The sequence below is a fragment of the Pongo pygmaeus genome, chromosome 21, assembly GCF_028885625.2.
Source record: "Pongo pygmaeus isolate AG05252 chromosome 21, NHGRI_mPonPyg2-v2.0_pri, whole genome shotgun sequence".
NCBI classification, from domain to species: Eukaryota; Metazoa; Chordata; class Mammalia; order Primates; family Hominidae; genus Pongo; species Pongo pygmaeus.
In genome coordinates, this window is record NC_072394.2 from 3,935,014 (window position 1) to 3,960,391 (window position 25,378).

The 25,378-nt window shown below is 38.7% G+C and overlaps 1 protein-coding gene across 10 annotated transcripts in view; it reads left to right on the forward strand.

The window, feature by feature from the left end:
• PLCB4 (phospholipase C beta 4) overlaps positions 1-25,378 on the forward strand; it is a 414,850-nt gene that overhangs the window by 310,566 nt on the left and 78,906 nt on the right. For all 10 annotated transcript variants that reach the window (XM_063659442.1, XM_063659443.1, XM_054467181.2 and 7 more), the window contains 7 exons: positions 5,870-5,978; positions 10,018-10,228; positions 11,603-11,696; positions 14,018-14,097; positions 14,655-14,739; positions 17,697-17,787; positions 19,623-19,718. In XM_063659442.1, coding sequence (XP_063515512.1) covers positions 5,870-5,978; positions 10,018-10,228; positions 11,603-11,696; positions 14,018-14,097; positions 14,655-14,739; positions 17,697-17,787; positions 19,623-19,718 — 766 coding nt within the window. The remainder of the gene's footprint in view (positions 1-5,869; positions 5,979-10,017; positions 10,229-11,602; positions 11,697-14,017; positions 14,098-14,654; positions 14,740-17,696; positions 17,788-19,622; positions 19,719-25,378) is intronic.

Here is a 25,378-nt window from a genome sequence, read left to right on the forward strand (position 1 = left end):
AAATGCACTGATGCAAGAAAAAGAAAATCCTACCCCACATATCAGACAGATGCCTCTAAAATAATCCTTCGTGTACAATACAATGTTTATTTTACTTGAAAACATTTCAAGTTTTTCCACTCCACTGGTTTTTAGTCATATAAATACAATGTTCATAATCTTTACCCAGATATTATCCACATTCTTATGCCACAGCTGCTCAGAAGTTAAATTGCTTTGTTTTGTTTCTTTAACCCCTTCCCCTTCTTCTGCCTTTTGTTTTTTGGTTTCTTGTTTTGTTTTGTTTTATGTTCCTTGGCTTCTTCATGCACTTTGGTTCATTGATCATCTTAGGTTTGGTGAGGTGAAGAGGGAAGACAGTTTAATGTAAAGGAGAAAATCTACCACATCTTCAGTTTGCCACTTCCCAAGACAAGGCCTTTTGTGCTCTTTGGGATGAAGCCCTCTCAAACATTACAGAGACCTTAATACTGCATTTCACTGTTCAAAGGATGAAGCAACTCTGAGGTCTTGAGGATAGGTGCAGTATTTATAGGGTCTTATCTGATGCATTTCCTTTTATGGGTTGTTTTTTTTTTTTTTTTTTTGGTGTTCCCAATAGTCACTCCTGTAATTCTTAGACATAACATTTAATTTTTTAAAAATATCATCATCCATACTTTCTTGTTCTGCCGTTCAGATTCTTTCTTTAAGTATTTATTATTTGTCAACCTTTTATCCCTCACAATTACAGTAGACAATAGTATTCTTTTTTTAATAGTGTTTCCTTCTATTTGATGTCTTCTTAACATTAAGGAAGTACCTTAAATTTTGGAGTGTGACTGATGGAATCAGTGTAATTCTAGATTTCTTTAGGTCACAGAGACCGTAAGACTACTCAGGAAAGTCTATAGCCTTTATTTTTAATCCAAGTGTCTGCCCTGAATTTCTTCCTTTTCTATCCTAGTGAACTCAACTGGAAGAACTAGACAAAAACATGAATGTCTGCTTGAAGAAGGCTTGTCAAACATAGAGAACATTCTGCCTGTTCCTTGCACCCCCTCTTTTGAGTCCTACCCTGGCCCCTCTTATCTCTTTAAAATCAAAAACACCCCTTGGGCAGAACAACTTCAATACTCATAACAAAAGGAGACAGAGAGAACTCACTCAAGAAAGAATGGGCATTGGAATGTAAGGGTCTATGACTCCAAAAGTTTAAACCTAAACATTTCCGAAATGCCTTAGCCACATAGTCTCAACAAGCCAGTATTCAACACTGCATTGGAAGCCTCTGTGAAGGTTCCTTGTGAAGGTTCAATGGCTTCAAATTTATAAAGCTTGCACTTTAGAAACTATGTTAACTAAAGTGTAAATGCACTGATGCAAGAAAGAGCAAGTACTACCCCACATATCAGACAGATGCCTCTACTTTTAAATAATCCTTTGAATACAATACAATGTTTATTTTACTTGAAAACATTTCAAGTTTTTCCACTCCACTGGTTCATATAATGAGACAAAAAAATAAACAAGTCCCATGAACACTGGAAAGGACAAGGTCCTAGTCTCATTTGTAGATGTTGATTGTCTACCCTGAAATAAACAATTCGAGGGAAAAACTGTTTGAAGTAATTAGAGAGTTCAGCAAGATAACCAGAGAAACAATGAGCAAAGCAAAAACCTGGAGACACACATACACTGCCATTAACCAGGTAGAACAGATAGTAGGAAAACATAAATCCCATGTATATTAGCAAAAGACATGCTGGTTCCTACCACCTTCCAGCTGGTAAATCCTTTCACTCTTTCTATGAAAGTTTTTATTCATATCCTGTTGTGTATCTTCAGGGGGCTGCAAGGAGAGGAGAGACTACATATATAGTCCATTTACTGCTTTGGTCACCCTGTAGGGTGACCTCCTCCGTATCCATGCAATCAACACCGACTAGCTTTTCAGTAGTGGCTTTAGACCTGACTCCTCATTGGCTTCTCAGTATTTCCTTGTTCGTTGCTCCCCAAAGTGTGATCCATGGACCAGCAGCATCAGCACCCCTTGGGAGCTTATTAGAAATGCCGAGTCTCGGGTCCCACCCAGACCTGCTGAGTCAGAGTCTGAATTTAACAAGATCTCCAGGTGATTTATCTGCATGTTCAAGTTTGTAAAGCACCATCCTAATGGATTACTGAATTCCTCCTTGAATGTTTAGTGTGAGTGGGAAGAATATGAGAGCGACATATACCTTCTGTTATTCTCCATTAAGAATTTAGCCATAGGAATCCACCACTCAGAGCTAAAATTTTGCCACATCTATGTCTCTTAGTCTCATTCAATGGACTGAGGGAAATCTTCTTTGCCTATAATATGAAAATAGCAAACTAGAGTCCAGGAGGGATAGCAGAGGCACTTAATGTGAGCTGCCACATGGTGAGACACTACTACTAGCTCAATTGCTTGTATGTGGCAAGACTAGTTAAAATCTCTTGGCTTTGGTTAGTTTTACCTCCCTTTCCCTATTCCTAATGAGAAGGAAAATTGATTTTTACTTTTACCTTCATTCTTTGTTTGACTTCTTACAAAGATGATAACTAGGGTCCTGCAGAATTGGGAGATGGGTGGAGGGCAGGAGAGAGAGATCAAAATAAGGAAGAGAGGGAAAAGGTCTTAGGTGGCCACAGGAGTCAAGGAGTAGCTTTACTTTCTTGTTGCTGGTAATCTTTCCCCTTCCTCACACATATCATAGGATCACATCAGGGCTCAACCTGACTTTTTTCTTTTTGCAGATGAAAGAATATTTTAAAAGGACCCATGATCTCTTTCCTTTTACAAGATCTTTATGCTTTAAATGCACAGGCAAAGAGAGAGAAGGAGGGTATTTAGTCTTATGAGTAAGCTTATCCTTGCCAATTATTCCTTCTATATTTTTAAAATATTATTTATGTCAACATTCATCTCTCCCAGTGCTACTTAGATTGAAGCCAGACGATGCCTCTTCTCAGCACCAGTAAGGACGTAATACTGGAGTTCTGTTCATCTCCTCCTTACTTACTTGGACACAGTTCTGTGACCTATTTTTGGAAGTCATTTAGAATCTCATTTTACAAAGCACTGGATACCATGGGGTGAATAACCTGAGTACCTTGTTTCCCCAAATCCTGGCTGAAAACTGATGGTTCCTCAGAGATGTGAAACATTCACCTCACTGTGCTTGTGTCTCTGTGGAACTCTACCGCAGCCTTATTACTGTGAGATCAGCTGGAAATGATCCTTCTCCTCTTGTTTTTTAATATGAAAATGATAGTTTTCTGACTCTAATGCAAATCTTATATTTGTTTCCTTGCCTTTGGATTACCCAGATTGATTTGTGTTACCCTTTTGAAGCATGAAGATTTTAGGGAGAGCTGAAGATTGTTGTCTAGTGGAGCAGAAGCAAAAACAAATGCAATTTCACATTGTCTGCGCTTCATGCTTATTTGCTGTGAATGTAATTTTTGGAATAGGGGATTATGATACATCCATTTTAGGGCTTGGTTTTCCTGGCTTTGGTTTCCCATAGGTAGGATGGTCTAATGAATGTCATACCCTCTGACTAAATTTTAATAGTGTTTAATTGGGAGGACATCTGAAACACTGAACATTCTTCTATCCTTGTGAGACTTAGGTACTTTTCTTTTTACTGATGTGCAAATATGTTAAAATGCATACCTTTATATGTTAGGTAAAGTGATTCTTATACTTGAGCACATCAGAATTACTCAGAAATCTTATGAAAAACACAGATTAATAGGTTCCACCCCAGAGATCCACAGATTCAGTAGATCTAGGGAGGGACCTGAGAAGCTGCATTTCTAGCAAGTTGCCAGGTGTTGGTGAGGCTGATGCTGCCATCCACAGATCACACTTCAGGTAGTACCTTGTCAGAATACACACATGTATGTATATTTAAAAATGCACAAAAATGTCTGAGTTCTCCTCCTTTCCTAATTTTATCTCTTCTCTCTCCTGTAGCTGAATCCCTTTTTTCTCTCATTTTTAAATTCATATGGATTTGCCCCATCATCTCCATGAGTTCAGAATATTTACCAACAAACATATTTTTAAATTTAAAAAACTTAATTTTAATAAGGAAGAGAAATACAGTGGCCAACTATGAACATAACAGTGCTGGGGTCTAAAAAGGACCTTTTTCGTCCTGTATCCATCTTCTTCCGTGATACTATTTATGGAGATGTGAGAAGGGATGTGCCTAGAAAGATGGGTTTTTTGTTGTTCTCAGTTTGTTTGTTTTTAAAACAATGCATTCTCACCAGAAGGATGGAGCTCCTTGTTTCCTTGAGTAGTGGGCTCCATTGCATGATGGCATCAATTTCCTAAACAAGTTGTAGCATGCCTTCACTTGCCTGGCATTCCATGGTCCACCTCACAATCCTCTTTCCTGCATATTCCATAACTTCTGTTCTTGGTGGCCTCGAGGCCTGCTGTTAATATAACAGTTTCTGTTGTAGCATATGCATGAATGTGAGCTGTTGTGAGCCATAATTTCTTAGATTACAATAGAAGCATGCTTCATTGGGATAAATTGATGAAATTTGATATTGATTCCTTATGAGTTAATGCTCTTAACTCAGTGGGGGAGAAGGGGACCCAGAAAAGGCTGGGCCCCATATGCATGAGGAAATGACATCCAAGTGCTCTGTTGGCCAAAAGCATTCATTCTGTGTATAGCTCACTTTTCCAACGCCCATTCCAAAACAAATAGGGAAGGGAAATCCATATGAACTTTTAACAGTTGCTTTTTAAATACCTTTTCAACAATGTTTTTCAGTCCGTGCATATATTTGGGTAAAGAGTTGTCACCAAGGTCCTATTTATTGACCAGGTTTTGCTCACACCTGCTTATCTGTCATTATTCCAAACTTCCATTGAAGTTTGCTTTATTTATTCACTTATTCATTATTTATGTAAGGGCTGACCAGGGACACAGTGCTGTCCTCTAATCCTTAGTGAACAGAAAGGAAGTTTAGTGGACCCACTGCCTACACACATACACACACACACACGACTGGAGCTGAGTCAGTTAGTAAACTGGGGTTTTCATCATTGCCATGAAGTTAGGATGACATCATTGCAGGGACAGCATTGCTCCTGGTGCCTCATGTCATAGCAGGAGCTCCTTAGGTGTCAATTTGAAAACAGTAATGTCACCAACCTCTTAAGTCCCGTAATCATTCATGGACTCTCTGCCCAGAGAATTCTATATTGTTTATAGCTTGTAAATATGCTTGTACTGATTAAGTTTCATCATTACAATTGGTTCATTTTGAAAAAAATAGTTACTCAAGAAAATGAAATTTGTTGAGTGCCCAAGAAATCATGGATTGATGTAGAAAGGTGTTATGAAAATGAGATGATGTTTGCTTGTGTAACATTAGGATTTTTGTTGTTATTGCTTTTGGGGTTTTTGAGGGGGGCACTTAAATTAGTATATTATCTATTTATTTGAACTATTTTGGGGGTTGGTGTTTGCTTTTTAAAAATATTTCGACCTCACATTTTATAGACATTTATGCCAAATGTCTTCCCTGTTGTGTGGGAACTGGAAGACAGTAGAATTGACTGCACACTTTATTACGTATCCTTCAACTTTTGAAGGGGAAAAAATGTATTCTCTCTGTCTCTCTAGTTCAGGGAGAGTAACCCAAAAGTACTCCCAAATGTGGACTTTTTGAAGTATGCTTTAAGGAGAAAGGCAGGAAGGCAGTGAAGTCCTATCTTTGTAATTATAAACATGATAGTCTAGATATATTTTGCTTTATAAATTATAAACTTAGTAATGTCTAATGCCTCAAGGCCAAGAAAATCAACCTAAATGGAGTTATTTTCTTATCATAGCATCAACGAGATCCTCGATTGAATGAAATTTTATTTCCATTTTATGATGCCAGAAGGGCAATGCAGATCATTGAGATGTATGAACCTGATGAAGATTTGAAGAAAAAAGGTAATGAACATGAAAAAAGGACTTAAAACAAAAGAAACAAGAAAAGATGCAACTTTTAAAGGCTTGGTTTGTTTAAAGGTATCTGTAAATGCTTTGCAACTCCCTGAGCCATGGATTGATGACTGATTTTTTTTTTCCTGCTCTTAAGTTCATATAAATTTTACCTTTCATCAGAATTAGTCCATCCTGACTGAAGTATACTGTTACATTTATTGTATTATTAAATACATTATAGTGATGTTTCCCCATGTACTTTCTTATATTAGATTTTAGTACTGCAGATTGCTTGAAATATTAGAACAACCAATACAGTTTCTACTTGCAATCTTTGAAATAATTTCTGTCATATAAAAACTTATACCTTTTCTTTTTCTCCCTTTTGTTTTGCCAAGCCAAATAAATTTAATACGTGATTTGATGTGCACTCTCACCCTCATTTGACCTCTGGTATGAAAGATAAATACAATTGATATGAAATTAAATAGTCAGGAATCGCCTTAGCTAATTGCTGGTGTTTCTGGACCTTTGTCCCTTTCAAAGAAGCTTTGGAGACAAAGGGTTGTTCACTCAAATATTTGTCAAAGGAAAGGTATGGGGAGAAATTTTAAAATCAGTCCCACAGCAGTGAGAAATGCCTGCGGAACATAGGAGGGAGAGCTGGGGGTACCTGAGCTAGAGCCTTTGGCTTTGTGTCTCAGTGGAGAATGTAAAGAGATGAAAGTTCAAGTTCCATATGTCCCGTATGTCCATGAATCTCAAGGTCTCAGTTTCCTCCTTTTTAGAATCTATTTTTTTTGTTTGTATCTAATGCCAGTGAGTGTGGATGAATGGTCTATATGTTATCTGGACCCTCTTTATAGGTATGCCTGGCCCTCTACACTCCATGATTTCACCCCTGATATTTTTCCAAGCCCAATAGTTTTCCCTTTAGTTGTAGTTGTACAATTTACCCTTTCTGTTATGGCTGAAGATACCTATTTTAAGCAAGAATACTTTATTTCTTCCCTCTCTGTCAATATTCTGAATATCATAATTTATTTCACATTGCTTATGATTACAGCAAAGGGAGGTACAACTTGGTAGAAAATCTAACACTTTGCAGTGGCAGGAGGTGATATGATTCTTGTCACTTCCCTGTGACCTTGAGCTAGGAGCTAGCCTCAGTTTCCCTGCTTGTAAGGTGGTGGAGCTCATGCAGTAATTTGGCTAGTATTTCCCTTCCCTACCTTCATTCTTTGAAGTTTGTAGAGGGCTGACTGGGTGCCAAGCACTGTGCCAGATGCTAGGAATGCAAAACAATAAGAAATGTCCCCAGCCTTGAAGGCAGTTGCAATCTGTTCAAGGAGAAAGACAAGTGATTCAACAATACCTTGGCAGTGTGATAAATGTCATGATTGAGGTGTGTCCTTGTTTATTTCCAAATTCCTTCTAAGTTTTAAAGGTTTGTGAAGTGACCATGGACACATCTAAAAAGGGTAGCTTGACCATTTCACAAGTAATGGAAATTTTAACGTCTGTCATTTTCAAGTGTGGGTGAGAATGCAGTACAAAGCCATTCTTACAAACTTCTGGTAAGACCCTGCATTGGTATAACCATCTTGGGGAATATTTTGGCAATAGTTTATAAAGTGAAAAATATGCCTCTTATACAGCCCAGCATTTTCACTTCTAGGTATGTACCCTAGAGAATCTCTCATACATTTCCCAAACTCTGCGTACCAGAGCGGCACACTTCTCAGATCTCTGCTCCGTCTATACTCACTCTGTACCTGAGCTCATCCAAGCCAATGGCTTTACATTTCTTCTATTAAACTCTCCAGTCCTAACCTCCAGCTTACACTACAGACCTGTAGTAGAACTCTCCATTTGGATGTTGAATGGGCATTTCCAATGTATATATACAACATATTTTGATCCTTCCTACCCCTAGATATGTTCCTTTCAAAGCCTATAAAATAGTACCATTATTTACCCAGTCAAAACCACTGGGCTCATGTTGGACTTGTTTCATTCTTTCACATCATGTCTGGTTCATTTGCAAAACCTGTAAGATCCAGCCTCAAAAGAAATCCTAAATAAATCACTTCTCACCATCTCCAACATTACTGACTATCCAAGCCTTCATCATCCCTCTCCAGGCAATGCCTTCTCCTTCCTACTCAGTGCCCTGCAATTTATGCTCCACACAGCAGCCAGAGTAAACCTTTTAAAACCAAATCTAATCATGTTATTCCACCCTTTGAAATCCTCCAAAGGCTTCCCAACACATTTAGAATAAAATCTAAAATACTTAGTGAGGACTAAAGCCCAAGTGATGTAGCCTTTGGCTCCATCTCCAATCTCACTTCAAGCTACATTTTTCCTTGGTCACTTGCTCTGTCTTGCTGTCATTGAATGATGTTGGCATGCACACACCTGCATCAAGGTCTTTGCACTTGCTGATCCTTCTGCCTGGACTGGTGTTTCCTGGGTGTGCATGTGGCTTGCTCCTCACACATGTACATGACCTCAGAAGGGCTTTCACTGGCCCATATTTAACATAGCATCCTGCCATGCTTTATCACCTTCCTTCCTGCTTTCTCTGTCCTTCTAGTACTTGTTTGACATTATATTTATTTGTTTACTTATTTGTTTCTGTCACTCATAATATGAGAGTTTCATGAAGGCAGGGCTTACCTGTTTCTTCTATCACTGCATCTATCCTGGTGCCTCTAAAAGTACTTGCTGTTTAGAATGAATGAAGGTGCCCAAGGAGAGAGGTACACAAATTTCTACTTTCATTTATAATTAGAAATGACCTAACTATCCATCAACCAAATAATGGATAATAAAGTATGATATATTCATATATGGACTTCTGTACCTTCAGTGAAAAATAAATGAACAAGATCTACCTATATATAGCTGGTATATAAAGGTAAAAATAGCAAGTTGCAAATGCACACAGTGGGATAGTTTTTACATAAAATTGAAAACAGCCCAAACTACCTGTTGTTTGGATAAATGCATATGTAGTAAGGTTGCAGAACCATTTTGGGGGTAAACACCAAAACTAGAATACTAGTTATCTATCTGGTATGGAATGGAATTGAGGTGGGGTATACAGGATGCTGCAGTGGCATCAGGAATTATGTATTCTTTTAAATGTAAGTCAAATAATCAAAAATGTAAATCAAATAAGGCAAAATGTTGAGATTTGACCACACTGGTGTAGGCCCTATTCATTATGCTATCATCTGAACACTTCTGTAAGCTTGAAATCAGTTCATAACTTGCAAGTTCTTAAATAAAACAAAAAGTTGAAGCTGTCGATGCATCAACCATTTATAAGTTGCATAAATACTGATGGTTGCTCCTGTAGTTACCATGTGGGCTCTACTCCATGTCAGAAAGGTGTGATTGAAATGAAGGGTGGCTTTTGGGGCCACGTTTCAATGACCACTATATACTCTTCTCACCAGTCCCATAACCTGACTTTTAGATAAAATTGAAAACTGAATTGTTTAAATTCAGAAGTGCCATCATCTCCAAGAAAAATCCCTTTTCCAATTCAGTGAGAACAATGTCTTATAATTAATACATTTTCCATTTTTAAAGAGCACGTCTCATATCTATTCTCATTTCCCATTATGAAGATATTGGAAGTCAGATAGGGCCAGTCTTTTTCCCCAATTGACAGAAGAAGAAGCTGAGATCTAGGAGCCAAAGGAGTGAGTAGCAAGAGCAGAACTTGATACGGGCCCCCTGGACCCCTGGTCACCATAACTCCCAGTGCTGTGTTTCTGAACTTGGGGGACCATGTACATCTGCCGTTATGGATGTAAAAGCAGAATGCCACCTGTTTGTGGAATTCATTATGTTACTTATAATGTGCAACTCTCTTATTTCATTCAAGTTCTGACAGATGAAAGTTCTTGGGAAAGAGACTATGAAGACGTTTTTACTCTTATAATTTAAGCTGCCTCAGCTTCCATGAATAAAACATGAGATGTGCATCTTCAGAGCTACAAGTGCTACTAAGATGTTCTTTTTCCCCTAGGCCTTATATCAAGTGATGGGTTTTGCAGATATCTGATGTCAGATGAAAACGCCCCAGTCTTCCTAGATCGTTTAGAACTTTACCAAGAAATGGACCATCCTCTGGCTCACTACTTCATCAGTTCTTCCCATAACACTTATCTCACTGGCAGACAGTTCGGCGGGAAGTCTTCGGTAGAAATGTACAGACAGGTTCTCCTGGCTGGTTGCAGGTGAGGAACTCAAGATGGCAATTTGTTTTTTGTGTGTGATGCCCTTCAGTTTAATTTACTTTTCTCTGAAAAATAGGAAATAGTAATCAGGATGAAAAGGACATTTGTTTATTCCCTTTAATGAATTATCATGGTCATTTAACCTTGAGAAAAGCAGGACAATATCTCTTCCAGAAAAATCTACAGTCATCCAAAAGACTTTACTGTAAAAAGACTTTTCTTTACTATAAATTTAAAATATGCCCCCAAAACCACAAAAAAGAAAACATGCATATTGTAAGAAGGCATGTTGAGTTTTTTGTTGATGATAGGTAATTGTTATTAGCATCATGCTCTAACCAATTGAGCTAACTGGCCATCGATTATAGACACTTGTAAATTAGCTTTATTTGATGTATAAGTTCAAAAATTTAGTTCTCTGAGAGTAGAAATTATTGAAAATTGTTTTTGTTTTGTAGAAACTGGCAAATATTTGAGATTTAAAATATGGCAAAAATGATGAAAGTGAAAAATAAAAAATGTAGTTACATTATGTTTTTTTCTTGGCTATCAATTAAACAATACTTTATTTTTTTAATTCACTGTGTTTTTGGATATGGAAATACATTAAAAGAAATTAAACTGTCTTACTACTTCCATTTGCATACTTCCTCTGAATACTTGAGTATGAATCACTGAACATTTTCTGAAATGGCCAAAGTAACATTATCCAGCCTATCAAAATTAAAAGTAATTTTAATGTCATCTAAAACCCAGCCCACATTTATATTTCCCCAGTTGTCCCCAACCAAATTGTCTTTTTTTTTTTTTTTTTTCAAATTGAGACAGAGTCTTACTTTGTTGCCCAGGCTGGAGTGCAGTGGCATGATGTCAGCTCATTGGACCCTCCCCTCCTGGGTTCAATCAATTCTCATGCCTTAGCCTCCCAGGTAGCTGGTATTACAGCCTCCCAAGTAGCCATCACACCTGGCTAATTTTTGTATTTTTAGTAGAGATGGGGTTTCGCCATGTTGGCTGGGCTGGTCTGCAACTCCTGACCTCAAGTGATCCGCCTGCCTAGGCCACACCACGCCCAGCCCCCAAATTGTCTTTTATTGCAGTTTTGTCACAAGTAGGATTTCATCCAGAACCATGATGCTTGTTATATTTCTTAAGTCTCTTAATCTCACTCAGACAATCCCTTTTTGATAATACCAACCAGATGAGGAGTATAATGTGGTTTTAACCTGTATGTGCCATGAAATAATCAGGTTACTTAATTTATTCAATTTTCTGTTCTGGAAGAAAACAACTTATTTTGATGTCTTTCTTTTAATTTGTATGCACACTATTTTATTGTAAAGTTTCAATATTGTAACTTCACTATGTCCCTAGATGTGTTGAACTTGACTGCTGGGATGGAAAAGGTGAAGACCAAGAACCAATAATAACTCATGGAAAAGCAATGTGTACAGATATCCTTTTTAAGGTAACTTTTAAAATAATTACACAGACTTTTCCAAGCTCTGCGAAAATGCAGGAAATAGGGAGATGGAGAAGAGAAAACAAATGATTCATTTTCTCAAGCATTATACCTTCATATTCTCTTCTTTCCGTCTTGAGGAAAAAGTCAAGACAAAGATCTTTTCCACAGAATGTCCCCTTCATGATACTGTTCTTGCTTTCAAATGGTGACTGTTACATAACAAGGTTTCTCTGGCAGAGTTTACCTAGTTTTACTTACCTTAGAAACAGTGTCTCTTTTTGTTATCCACTTATTTGCTTATTTACTTTGCATTATTCCTAAAGGACTTCAAGGTGGCATAAAAAGATAAATAGAATACAGGAATAAAATAGATTGTAAATAGGGCCTACAAGAATAAGAGAGGCCGGGCGTGGTGGCTCACGCCTGTAATCCCAGCACTTTGGGAAGCCGAGGCGGGCAGATCACCTGAGATCAGGAGTTGGAGACCAGCCTGACCAACATGGAGAAACCCTGTCTCTACCAAAAATGCAAAATTAGCTGGGCGTGGTGCCACATGCCTGTAATCTCAGCTACTCAGGAGGCTGAGGCAGGAGAATCACTTGAACCCGAGAGGTGGAGGTTGCAGTGAGCCGAGATTATGCTGTTGCATTCTAGCCTGGGCAACAAGAGCGAAACTCCATCTCAATAAATAAATAAATAAATAATAAGATAATGAGATTAGACAAATCAAAAGAATGAAATTCTGTGGTTGGCAAATGTCAGCTACAGCTGTCTGTCATTTTGGTGTAACTCAGGATAGATATTAGAACACCAGGAGCAGCGGTTCTCAACTCCACCTACGTGTGAAACATCACCATGGGTATTTTCAAAAACATAGGTGTTGCTAGGCGTGGTGGCTCACGCCTGTAATCCCAACACTTTGGGAGGTGGAGGCAGGCGGATCACTTGACGTCAGGAGTTCAAGATCAGCCTGGCCAACATGGTGAAACCCTGTCTCTACTAAAAATACAAAAATTAGCTGCTGTGGTGGCATGCACCTGTAATCCCAGCTGAGGCAGAGTCAGGAGAATTGCTTGAACACGGGAGGTGGAGGTTGCAGTGAGACCAGATCATGCCATTGCTCTCCAGCCTCAGCAACAGAGCGAGACTCTGTCTCAAAAAAAACACACATACACACACAACACAGATGTCTAGATGCTATGCATAGTATTTCTCTTAGCCAAGATGTTGGAGAGTTTTGACCAGCAATGAATTCAAGATAATACTTCTTGATATGTACCAAGAGTATATTCAAGTGGGAAGCCATGAATTTGCACAGCCAGGAAGAATAACTAAATGACTACCTCAGCCATAAGGAATGCCTCAATAAAATATTTCAAGATTATCTAACCTTGGGCTTTATCATGTCAAATGGATTTGCCTAGATAACTATTGTGAAATATTTTTCTGATTAACTGAATGATGAGATTTGCCCTGTGATTAGCTACAAACCAGTAAGAATTTGGGGATTTTTACCAAATATGATGCTCTGGTTATAGAAGTGCTGGTTTGAAGCCTTTCTTTCTAAAGCTAAGCAGAGACGGGGCCAACCATCTCTTAAAGCCTCTCCTATTTCATGGAGAATAGTGAAAGGGAAGATTATGTTTACCTCCTTCAAATGTTGTTTTCTGTAATTAAGTTCTGTGTTACAGATAGGGGGTTAAGAACACTTCTATGTTTCACTTACATGTTGCTTGACCAACGAGAACCCCTTCCCCCTGACCTTGTAACCAGGCTAATAGGAAACAAGGGATACTGCAAATGTCACGTTAGTACACAGAAGTCTACATCAAGTTAATGAAGTATAGCCCAAGACTGATTTGCAAATACAGAGGAAAGTCGGTAAAAGCCTCCAACAGTCCTTAGGTTACTACCCACGCTTTTCTGCATCAGGTGGGGAGGAGTCATACAGTGGTCTGGAGTGAAAACCTCTGTGGCAGAGATCACCTGCTCCTCAAGAAGAAAGGTGGACTCTGAACTCCTGGCCTGGCAGATTAACAAGCCACAAACTGGCATGCCATTTAGGTGAAATCTCTTGTAAGTTAATAGCACCATAATTCTGGAGAAGTAAAAGATAGCTTAAAAAATTGTCATTAACCATTAACTGCACCCTGGCTATAACCACAGGGAACTCAACCTGTAGAGGTATCAAGGTAGATAGGGGCTCCAGGTCTGAATTGCTGGAATTGACTTTCTGAAAGACTCAATTAATAGTCTCTGAATAGTTTTGGGTGCCTTAATTTTTTTGCTCTTTTCTCTCATTAACATTTTTTTTGTCTTTAAAGGATGTAATTCAAGCCATCAAGGAAACTGCATTTGTCACATCAGAGTATCCTGTAATTCTCTCCTTTGAAAATCACTGCAGGTATAATGATCCATTCTGCCACAAGTCTCTGTGTGGTATTGTTTCCTAACCCCTAATGCCCACTCCTGCTCTACATCTTTTTAAATAGCTGAATAGTTTGTTTTGTGAAGTACTAAGTTCAAATAATTCTCCAGCAGGGGCACCTACTCTTATTCAAAGCAAAAAACAACAAAAACAAAACCACCCTTGTTCCCCCAAACCAAATCATTTTAATGTGTTTCAGAAATAATTGTTCCAAATAAAAGTTCAGAGATTGGGACACCTTACTTAAAGTTCCATTGAGTTGGAAGATTTGACAGTATATTTGAAATCAGATTTGATGAACTTGAAAGACATTTTTTATTCTTCTTTCCAGCTCTTAGTTTCGGAACAGAATCCCCTTCTCCTTCTTTTAAAATTATACCAGTTAAAGTTTTTGGTACATCTCACATTAGCATTAAGAGGACAATAACGCATTTTGCCAAGTGAGAATCTTTAATTGCCTAGGAATGGGTGTTTCTTATTCTTGGACAGTTAATGGGTGTTTGAATTTACAAATGCCACTTTTTTCTCTCCAGCAAATATCAACAGTACAAGATGTCCAAATATTGCGAAGATCTATTTGGGGATCTCCTGTTGAAACAAGCACTTGAATCACATCCAGTATGTATTTTTAGCAAACCATATTTCTAGCATGAATGGATTTGTTTTGAAAATTTCTGAAGGGTCAAGTAGTACTGGAGGACTAATGCTAAAGATCTTCATATTTATTTAAATTCTTTGGTACAGAAAAGCTTACATCATGCTTCAGAGGGGTATAAAGAGACACAAAATAAACATCTGGTTCAATTTAATTTGGAGGATCTTTGGGTCTTACGGTTTTCAGATCTCAGTCTTAAAATTTCATAAAGCACCCAGGGCAAGAGTCCAGATTCAGGTCAGTCGTTCTCAACTTCAGTTACATGTTAGAATCACCTGCAAAACTGTTAAAAACACCTGTGCCAGGGCCCCACTTGGAGACTGATTTAATTGATGCAGGGTCCCTCCAGGTGAACTGTATATGCACCCAGGATTCAGAACCCATGGGAGGCTCATGCTGTGGAAAGTGCCCTGGATTGATGTCACGGCATCCTGAAGTTCATGTTCCTAACTCCAAAATAAATCACTGGGCAATGTTGCACATACATTTTTGAACTTCATTTTATACCTGCTAATTTCTTCATAAAGCAAAGAACATTAACCTGTGCTCCATAGATAGGCTTTATGAGATCTATGAATTCATTCTAATTGCATGCAATTTTTTTTGTATATACTCATTCTAGAGAGTTAATCACATTTTTATAAGGATCCATGACCTCCAAGAGATTAAGATCCACAATCACAAGATGTTATGAGCTCCAAGGCAGCTAATGAAATCAAAGTAGAAAGACTGCTATTGACAGCAGCACCTGATGGGCTCAAACCTGGTAGCATGAGGTAGTGGCAGAAGAACGTCACAGCAAATGACAGCAGGAAGGTGCTTTGTGCTACATGTAAATACTTTATGAGGTTCTTTTCTGAAGTGTGTCTATGGGAACTGAAAAAAAATATGAGAGACAAGGATATCTGTATCCTTTGTCCCCCTTCCTTCTTCTCTTGAACTTGCAGAAGCAGTTGCTGCAGGTGACCTGCCCATATCCTTGCAGTGCCTCCTGTTTCCCTGAACACTGGCCTGACTTTCCACTGCCAACATCCACAGCTTTTTGCCTGAGAGTGAGCTCTGGTCACTGGAGCCTGCTCTGCCACACATGAAAGACCAGCAGTCTTTCATTCAGCCAGGGAATTATCACCCCTATCCCATGCTTCATCCCTCCCGAGGTGGGATAACCCTGAGCACCTGCTCTTCTCTGCCTCCCAGGGTTTCCCAGCAGGATCGTGCTCCAGCTGGCTGCAGTGATAACACACCCTTGATGAGCTGCCTGTTTTCTTTTTTTCACTTTCCCACACCTCTGTTGGAGTTTCCTTCCAAGTAGACGACCTGGTGCAATAATACTTTTCTCTGAGGCTGATTTTAAGGGAACCCAAACTAAGAAACAGCTCTGATTTATTTTATTTGTTTTTACCTAGGCCCTCCGTTTATTTTCCTGATTAGGTTAAGGTGATTGCTTTTGTGGAAAGATCACTGTATTCTTAGTGAGGTGATGTGCACATACTTTTACCAGCTGAAGGGTGTCCAGGTTCTTGGCATCTTGAACAAAGAATTGGACAAAATGCACAAACAAAGCAAGGGAAGAATGAAGCAACAAAAGCAGAGATTTATTGAAAATGAAAGTATACTCCACAGGGTGGGAGCAGCCCGAGCAGAGGGGCTCAAGAGCCCCGTTACAGAATTTTCTGGGGTTTAAATACCCTCTAGAGGTTTCCATTGGTTACTTGGTGTCCACTCTACGTAAATGAATAGGATGAAGTAAAGTTATAAAGTCATTTACTTGGTGTACATCCTTTGTAAATGGAGAGGATATTTCCTGTCATAGCTGAAGTGTTTCCATTTGATTTGGTTCTAGGAAGTCAGCATGAATAGGCCTTATATTCCCTGCCTCCAGACCCTATTCTCCTTTGAATACAGGACAGATGTTTGGGGAAGCATGGGTAATATAAATGGGAATAAGACCTGCCCCCAGAGCTAAAGAGCTTTCAACCTTGGGAGTGGGAGCAGGACACAAATGTGAACACATAACTAGAAAAGAATATGGCCTATGATGCTTTATTTGTTGGAGGTATCCTGGTACAAGAGAGATCACTGGGGAATGGGCCAGTCACACCACGCTGCTGGAAGGAAACAGCATTTCAACAAAGGGTTTTATTTGAGGCAAGACAGACATATGAGTGCACAGTGCCTTACATATAATAAGTAGTATAAAAGCAAGTTTTGAAAATGAATGGATGGGTGGAAGGATGGGTGGGTGGGCATATAGAGAGATGGGTGGAAGAATGGGGAATGGAAGACTAGATATAGGATGGTTCTGTAGATCAGAGGTGATAGCATACAGGGGCACCTCCTTTGCAGATATAAATCTAAGCAAATGATGCTGTAGTCAAGTTCAGATTCCAGGAATTGGAACAACTCCCTTCTTGATTCCCTTATCAAACCTACAAAACCACAAAACCACAATCTCAAGTGTTGAGGATTGGGTCAGCCTACTGAGCAAACAGGCTTACTATACAGCCTGACACTTGGGGGGATCTAGGGGGCCTCTCACTTGGGAAAGCTAATTCTGAACCCAGCCGTCACAATTGTCCCTTGCACTTTACCAGATACTTAAAAGGTGCAAGGCCCTCTGGGGAGCAGGAACCCCTCCCCCGCACATCCCAGGCCAGACCCCTGCTCCACTGGGGAGGTTGGAGCAGCTCTGCACACCTCTGGGAACTATGTGGATTTCAAGTTTGCAGCACTAGTCTAAGGAAAAGCTGAATGGGTGTGCTAATTTGGGTTGGGGAGTGAAAGCGGAAGGCTGTGCCGCCTGCCATCTAGTGGGTGTTGGGTTGCATCACTCCCAGGCCTCCCAGGCTCCTCCTGGGCTGGGAAGGAGAATGGAGAAGCACAGCCCTTCCTTAATTCAGCTCTTTCTGTTTCTCTCTAGCTTGAACCAGGCAGGCCTTTGCCATCCCCCAATGACCTCAAAAGAAAAATACTCATAAAAAACAAGCGGCTGAAACCTGAAGTTGAAAAAAGTAAGTGAAATACACACATATATAATGGAAGCATACATAACATGTGTGGACATTTCAGCTGTTTAGAATTCTATTTTAAAACCACTGATTTTTGGGGGAAGGGTGTAGGGGTGATGTTACAGGTACTTTTCAGAGCAAGTTTGCCACATTTCCATTTAAATTTAATTTCCACATCAATTAATTCATGCAGTAGGAAAAGCATATCTATATATTCAAATGCCAGAATTTGGAGAGGGCCCAAGGAAAACTGAGAGGAAAGTAGAAGCATTTTAGAATTTCTCAAGATATAAGGAAGCAGCATTTTAAAATTTTATGCACTCTAAAGTCTTCATAAGTTTCCCTTTTCAGTTTGCCCCTGTGCTCTATACCTATCTAGGGATACTAGGTACATATGAGTGTGTGACTGTGTATATGTGAATAGAGAGATCTAGAGACAAATGATTTTATATAAACATGTTTCCTTTTATTCTCGCAGGATGATTTCCTTGAAAATATTTTCTTTCAGAGTATATCCTGGTTCAGTGAATTAATGGTATCAAATATTGGCATGATTACACTGCATTTTCCCCCCAAGTATTCTAAATGAAAAATTTTAAATTATGTTAATGACAGTTTGTTTTATTACAAAAGCAATAATGCCATAGAAAAATCAAGACAATGAAAAGTGTAAGAAAGTAACAGCACTAACATGTATTATACACATATTCATATACTATAGACACATGTACGTAATGTACGTGTCTAGATATATACTCCCATTTTTAACATAACTGAGATCATATTAACGATACTGATTCTAAATTTTTAAAATTTAACCAAGTAAGTATACTTACATCAGCAGGATATAAATCTACATACTTTAATCCTAATGTATGAAACACTATATAGAATTTAATATATATGACATAGAATTGTATGCATTTATTATAGCATGATGTAACCAGTCCCAAGTTGATGGATTTTCACTACTATAAACATGCTTGAATGTTATTTTGTATGTTTGTGCAACCCTCTCCTTGAAATCAATTGGTGCAATTAGAGTTATTCAGCCAAAACATATATATATTTTATATTGTGATATAGTTTGTTATGCTTTCTTTTAGGAAAGTTCTGCCAACTTAGACTCTTCACCAGTCATATATGAGAGTGCCTGTTTCCCACCAATATCCTTAATGCTGGCTGTTGGCCATTTTTAAATGTGTGTCCAACTCATAGAAAAAAATTGGTACCTTAGGGGTTTTTTTATTTGTGTGTCTTCAATAACTAGTTTTTTGCATATTACTATTTGTGGTTTGTCCCTATGTGTTTTCCCATTTTTATTATTTTGTTTACCTTTATCTTTCTGACTTATAGAAAAATTTTAGTCTTATTTTGTATAGTAGGATATAATTCCCATTAAATCAGTTGCAAATATTTTTTCCTGAAGTTTTGTTGCCAACCTGCCTATTTTCAATCAGTTCCCCATAACTGTTCATAAACCTTGGTCTGTGCCAGATTCTCCAAATTATGGGCTTTTGTTATCTAGCCTTAAATCCTTCACAAGAACTGAACCTCCTCTCAAACCTGGTGACCAGAATTTTGGGCTTTTCACCCATGTCCCCGCAATTCTTCATCATGTGTATATAAGGTGGTTGTTGCAGGTTTCTTACAAGGTCGAGACAACCAGGAAAGGGCGAGAGAGAGATCACTGCTGAACCTTAGAAACATGGCGCCTTGGTGCCTGAACATTCTATTTCTTCTCCCTTTTCACGTCCTCCTCAGTGTCGATCTCAAGGCCTAGGGTTTGTATGTTACCTAGCATCTGTCACCATCTCTTTCCGTGTTTTTGCTAACAGAACAGCTGGAAGCTTTGAGAAGCATGATGGAAGCTGGAGAGTCTGCCTCCCCAGCAAACATCTTAGAGGACGATAATGAAGAGGAGATCGAAAGTGGTGAGCTGTTTGCTTTTATTTTAAGTTACATGCTTTGAAAATACTTTTTAAATAAGAAAACCAGGCTGGGCACAATGGCTCAAGCCCATAATCCCAGCACTTGGGGAGGCCGAGGTGGGAGGATTGCTTGAGCCCAGGAGTTCAAGACCAGCCTGGGCAGCATTTTCGTAGAGATGAGACCCCATGCCTACAAAAAATAAAAAATTAAGCCAGACGTGGTGGCCTGTGTCTGTAGTCCCAGCTACTGGGGAGGCTGAGGCAGTAGGATCCCTTGAGCCCAGAGGTTCAAGGCTGCAGTGAGCTATATGTAATCCTACCACTGCACTCCAGGCTGGACAACGGACTGAGGCCTTGTTTCAAAAATAAATGAGTAAGAAAACCAGGAATTTCTTTCAGAAGACACTTTTATATAATAATGCTGTTTTAATTCTTCATAGTAGTATTTTGGTATTCCTGGTATTTTGCCAAACACTTCCCATTTTTTCTGGCTACTAAATTTTAATGGCTTTGTCATCTCCCTTCCTATTGGCCATTTAGCTATTCAGCAGAAATTCATAGCCAGAGAATCCTTGAAGCACTTGTGGTAGTAGGCAGAGAAAGCAATGTAAGGAACATTTTGCAATCCCTTTCTATAGACAAAAACATGAACTTCAGTCTTGTTAATGATGATAGTAGAGAGGCAAATAATTTAAGAGACCCTCAGGCAAATGATTGGTTTGTTTCCACAAAATGAACTAGAAACTAAAAGCCAGTATTAAAATTTCAAGTTCAAATTCCTTCAAATAACCAGCTCACCAGAATTATCTCTGTGTAGCTAGATAATTTTAAGAAGGCAGTCTTGTTTAAAATATTTGAGTATGTGCTATTACCTTCTCTTTTACTTTGATCACATAGCAACAATCATAATGTTCAGTTGTAAATGGGTCATTTGAGAGTTTGGGGATGATTTTAGAGAATTATTTGTTTGTTATGTTCATGAGAATTGATGAACAAAATGACAGGGACTTGCATTGGTTATACAATGCCTTGGATTTATATACAGGCATACCTTAGAAATATTGCAGATTTGGTTCTAGACCCCTACAATGAAGTAAATATTGCAAAAAAGTGATTCACAAGAATTTTTGTTTCCCTATGCACACAGAAATTATATTTACACTGTACTGTAGGCTATTAAGTGCTCAATAATAGCATTATGTCCAAAAATGTAACTTAATTTAAAAATACCTATTGCTTAAAAATGCTAACAATTATCTAAACCTGCATCAAATTGAAATCGTTGTGTGGAGGGTCTTGCCTTGAGTGATCAGGGAGGTAGTTGCCAAAGATTGGGGGGGCTGTGGTAATTTTTAAAAATAAGACAACAATGAAGTTTGCTGCACCAATTGACCCTTCTTTTCACAAAAGATTTCTCTGTAGCATGCGGTGCCATTTGATGACACTTTACCCAGAGTAGAGCTTCTTTCAAAATTGAAGCCAATCCTCTCAAACCCTGCTGTGATGCCTTCTCAACCAGGTTTATGTAATATTTTAAATCCTGTGTTGTCATTTCAAGAATGCTCACAGTATCTTTACCTGAAGTAGATTCCATCTCAAAAAACCACCTTCTTTGCTCATTCACAAGAAACAACTCCTCATCTGTTTAAGTTTTATCATGAAATTGCAGCAATTCAGTCCCATGTTCAGGCTCCTTTTCAAATTCTAGTTCTCTTACTCTTTCTACCACCTCTGCAGTGACTTCCTCCACTGAAGTCTTGAACCTCTCAGCGTCATCCATGGGAGTCTCCCAAACTCCTATGAACGTTGATATTTTTACCTCTTCCCATAAATCATGAATGTTCTTTCTTAATAGCACCTAGAATGGTGAACACCAGAAGCTTTTCAGTTTACTTTGCCCAGATCCATCAGAGGACAGACATTCTCTTTTAGGAAAGCTAGACATAGAGCTAAAAATCCAAAAGTTGGAAGAATTAACTAACCTTATTTAAGACTCCTTAATAAAGACTCCTGACTGTGGAACAGACTTTATAAGTGACTCAGTTGCATGTCCAGTCCTTGGGTTTGACATTACTCCCAGAGAAAAGTCATAATGACTGTACTTTCATTTGTTTTATGTGGCAGGGAGGGGCTAGGAGGCTAAAGATATCTGATACTACTCAGTTGATACTTGTTATTATGGTCATCTGTTACTATGCAATAAACCATCCCCAAATTTAGGGGCTTATAACAACACCTTATCATTTCCTGTCATAATTCTGTGGGTCATCTGGGCTCAGGTTGGTGGTTCTCCCTTGGGTTTCTCATGCTTTTGTCAGCAGATGACATCTGGGGCTGACTGGTTCCCTTGGGTGGGTTATCCAGGACGGCTCACTCACATGTTGGCAGTGGATGCTGGCTGAATGCTGGGAGCTCAGCTGGGCCTCACTGACCATAGTACCCCTGTGGCCTCCCTCTGTGATTTGGGCTTCTCACAGCATGATGGCTAAGTCCCCCAGATGGAACATCTAAGAGCCAGTGTCCCAAGAGGCAGGAAGCAGAAGCTGCTAAATTATTTAAGAGCTAGGCCTGGAACTAGTGCAGTATCACTTCCTCTATGTTTTATTCATCAAAGCAGTCTCAGGGCCCATCCAAGTTCAAGAGGGTGAGTGAGTGAGAAGGTCACGTTGCATAAGAGCACAGAGGAGGGCAGATGATATGGCAGCTGTCTTTGGAAAATATAGTCAGCCATGATGCCTACTATATTTTTTCACTTTTTTTTGCAAATAATAAATCTAAACAAGATTTAAGAAAAATATATTTACAGAAATATATTTCAAACTATCAAGAAAATACTCCTGAGATGCAAAAAAGATGACTATTCAGTAAAACCAGTTCCTTTAAGTTAAATTTCATAGATGGTAATTAAAATATGCAAGGCATTACTGATACGATAATCCAGTAAAACAAACTGCAGAAATAATGGAATAAATTAACAAGAAAACAATGTTAATAATAATTACTACCATCGTTGTACCAACAGTGGACCAAGCAGCTTACATTACAGCCTTATAACCTGTATACAGCCTGATGAAATGGGTAGTATTATTATTATTATTATTATTTTTGAGATGGAGTCTTGCTCTGTCGCCCAGGCTGGAGCGCAGTGGCACGATCTCAGCTCACTGCAAGCTCCGCCTCTGAAATGGGTATTATCACACCAATTTTTCAGATGAGGGGACTGAAGCTTAGAGAGGTAACATATTTTGCACATGATCCCACAGTGGGCAACCGATTGCACTAAGATTCAATCCCGGAGCTACCTGATTCCAGAGTCAAGACTTTTTGTACCTTACAGTACTGCCCTTTCGATTCACAGGAATATGGTAAAAACATAGATATGCAAAAATACCTTTTTAAAAAGGAGAAAGAATAGAACGAATGAAAGTCAAAGATGTGATGTTTCCTAAACACACACAGTCATCTAAAATTAGCATCAGTATGGCTTCATGTATTATTCTTAAAGGTGCTTTCCCACCATCTACATACATATGGTAATTATTCCTCCAGGCAGAAAAATATTTGCCTCTAGTGAATCCCATGTTATTCCAAAATATGCTTGAGATTTGGGTTAAGTTTTAACAGAAATAACCGCATGATTTAGTGTCCACATAGGAAAGTACCTAAGGACAGAATCATCCACCTAGATGGCACAAGGCTCCTGTTTCACCTGTTATGTGTGTGATTCTTAGGTTGCCTCAGTAATACTTGGCTTTGGTTCTGGTCAACCAGTCGGCTATAATTACCTTAGTGCCACTGTATGAATCTACTATCTATGTGTGACTAGAGTCTCTAATTTAAATACATCAACACAGCAGGCAAGGGGAAACCAAGCATAGTTCAATAGGGGAGGCCTGCCTGGAGGCTGTAGAAAATAGAAAAGGCTTTCAGTCAGTGAAAGCAGGTGCCCAGGCATTAGGCTGGATTTAGATTCAGAAAGACACTTGGCTCCCAGGATAGGAGACAAGTAGTGGGGAATATCAAAATTATATGTGGTTATAGGTGTGTCTGTGCGTATCTGCACACTCAGAAAGTGATTGTGTATTCATACAATTCTCTTAAGGTGGTTATTAAGTCTCCACCACTTGTTTGGGGCATGCCCCTTGTCTTCAAGTAGTTTACATCTATGTGGGCAGTTTAGACTAGACATAAATGAATGAAAATTTAATAGTGACATGAGAAGTTTTGAAATCTTGGTTACTGACTGTAGGTCATGGAAACCTAGTCCTGGAAGAACTGTGCTAAGAATTCAAGAGACAGGTAGATCCATTATCTTGCTCTGTGATTTCAGACAAGTCAAATCATATCTCTGCATCTAGTTCCTTGTTTATAAGTAAAGACAGATGCTGGATTAGATTATTTTAAGACGTATTCCAGTTCCTCAAATCCTTTTCTTCCTGCCTAAGCCTTACAATGACCTGCTTGTTGTTGTTGTTGTTTGGATTTTGTTTTTTTAATCGTCTGCCTCTAGAATATCCCTTCATCAGAATTATTAGCTCCAGAAGAGGAAGGTGGCTGTTTCTTTTCCTCACCCTCTACCTGTGCCTTGAGAGATACTTCACAAAATAAAACAGTCTATCTAGAAATTCTGAATCCAGATACTACCAGTTGAAAGATACCACTATTTTATTATGACTAAGAAAGAAAAAATAGTTTCCATTCACTGGAAAAAACCATCATTTGAAGAGCACACTACAATATCAGAAATATTAAAATACAAAAAAAGTACATCTTAGAATCAGTGAAATCATTTTTCATTTACTCCTGTTCTTTCATTCTCCTTTGTACTTTTAAACATGCTTTAAAAAAATCTATCTCATTCTTATGGGTCTGCTCATCTGTCTTCTGAATTTCTCAGAAATTATTTTAGTGGGTTTTTTTGTTTTGTTTTTACAGTAACATTCCCTTATGCCCTGTGGTGTGACCATGTGGATTTGTATTGTCCTCATCCTGAGGTCTATGGGTTTCTCCTGATCCTGGCTAGATTTTAGGCAAATTATTTATCTGGGAATTACTGCAAATGGTGATTGTGTGAATCCAAATCTCACCTCAGCATGTTGCACATTTTCCAGCAGGTAGTTCTTTTTTTTCCCATGAACATCCTGGGTGGATTCTGGCATTCTTGTCACTTTCCTGGACCAATGAACACAGTATGTGTACTTCCTTTCACAGACCAGACCACGTTCCAGGGACACCAGCTTTATTTGGCACCCACTTCCACTTCTCCTCCTACCTGAGCCTGACAAATGAGCCCTGAGCCTTTGAAACCTATGCTAGGTTTGACAAATAGTTTGCAGGAGTAGCACAATCCTTCTGAGGCCTTTCTTTCTTCTACCAGTCCAAGCTATAAGTCATTATGCCCATAAAATTCAAGTGGACATTTTAGTCTCTTTCAAAATTATCCGATGTATTTTTCTTGCATCTTCTTCTTTTCTCTCAATGTCATGAAAGATCAAAACACCCTTTTATGAGTTATAGATATTCCTGCAGTGTTTGAGGCTTTCATTTTTAGAATTAGTATACTAGGATAGAAGTAGCCATCCACTTAAGAAAAATTTATTAAGCATCAAGCATGTCAAACCACATTTTAGGTGCAGGAGAAATACTACATAACAAGATGTGCT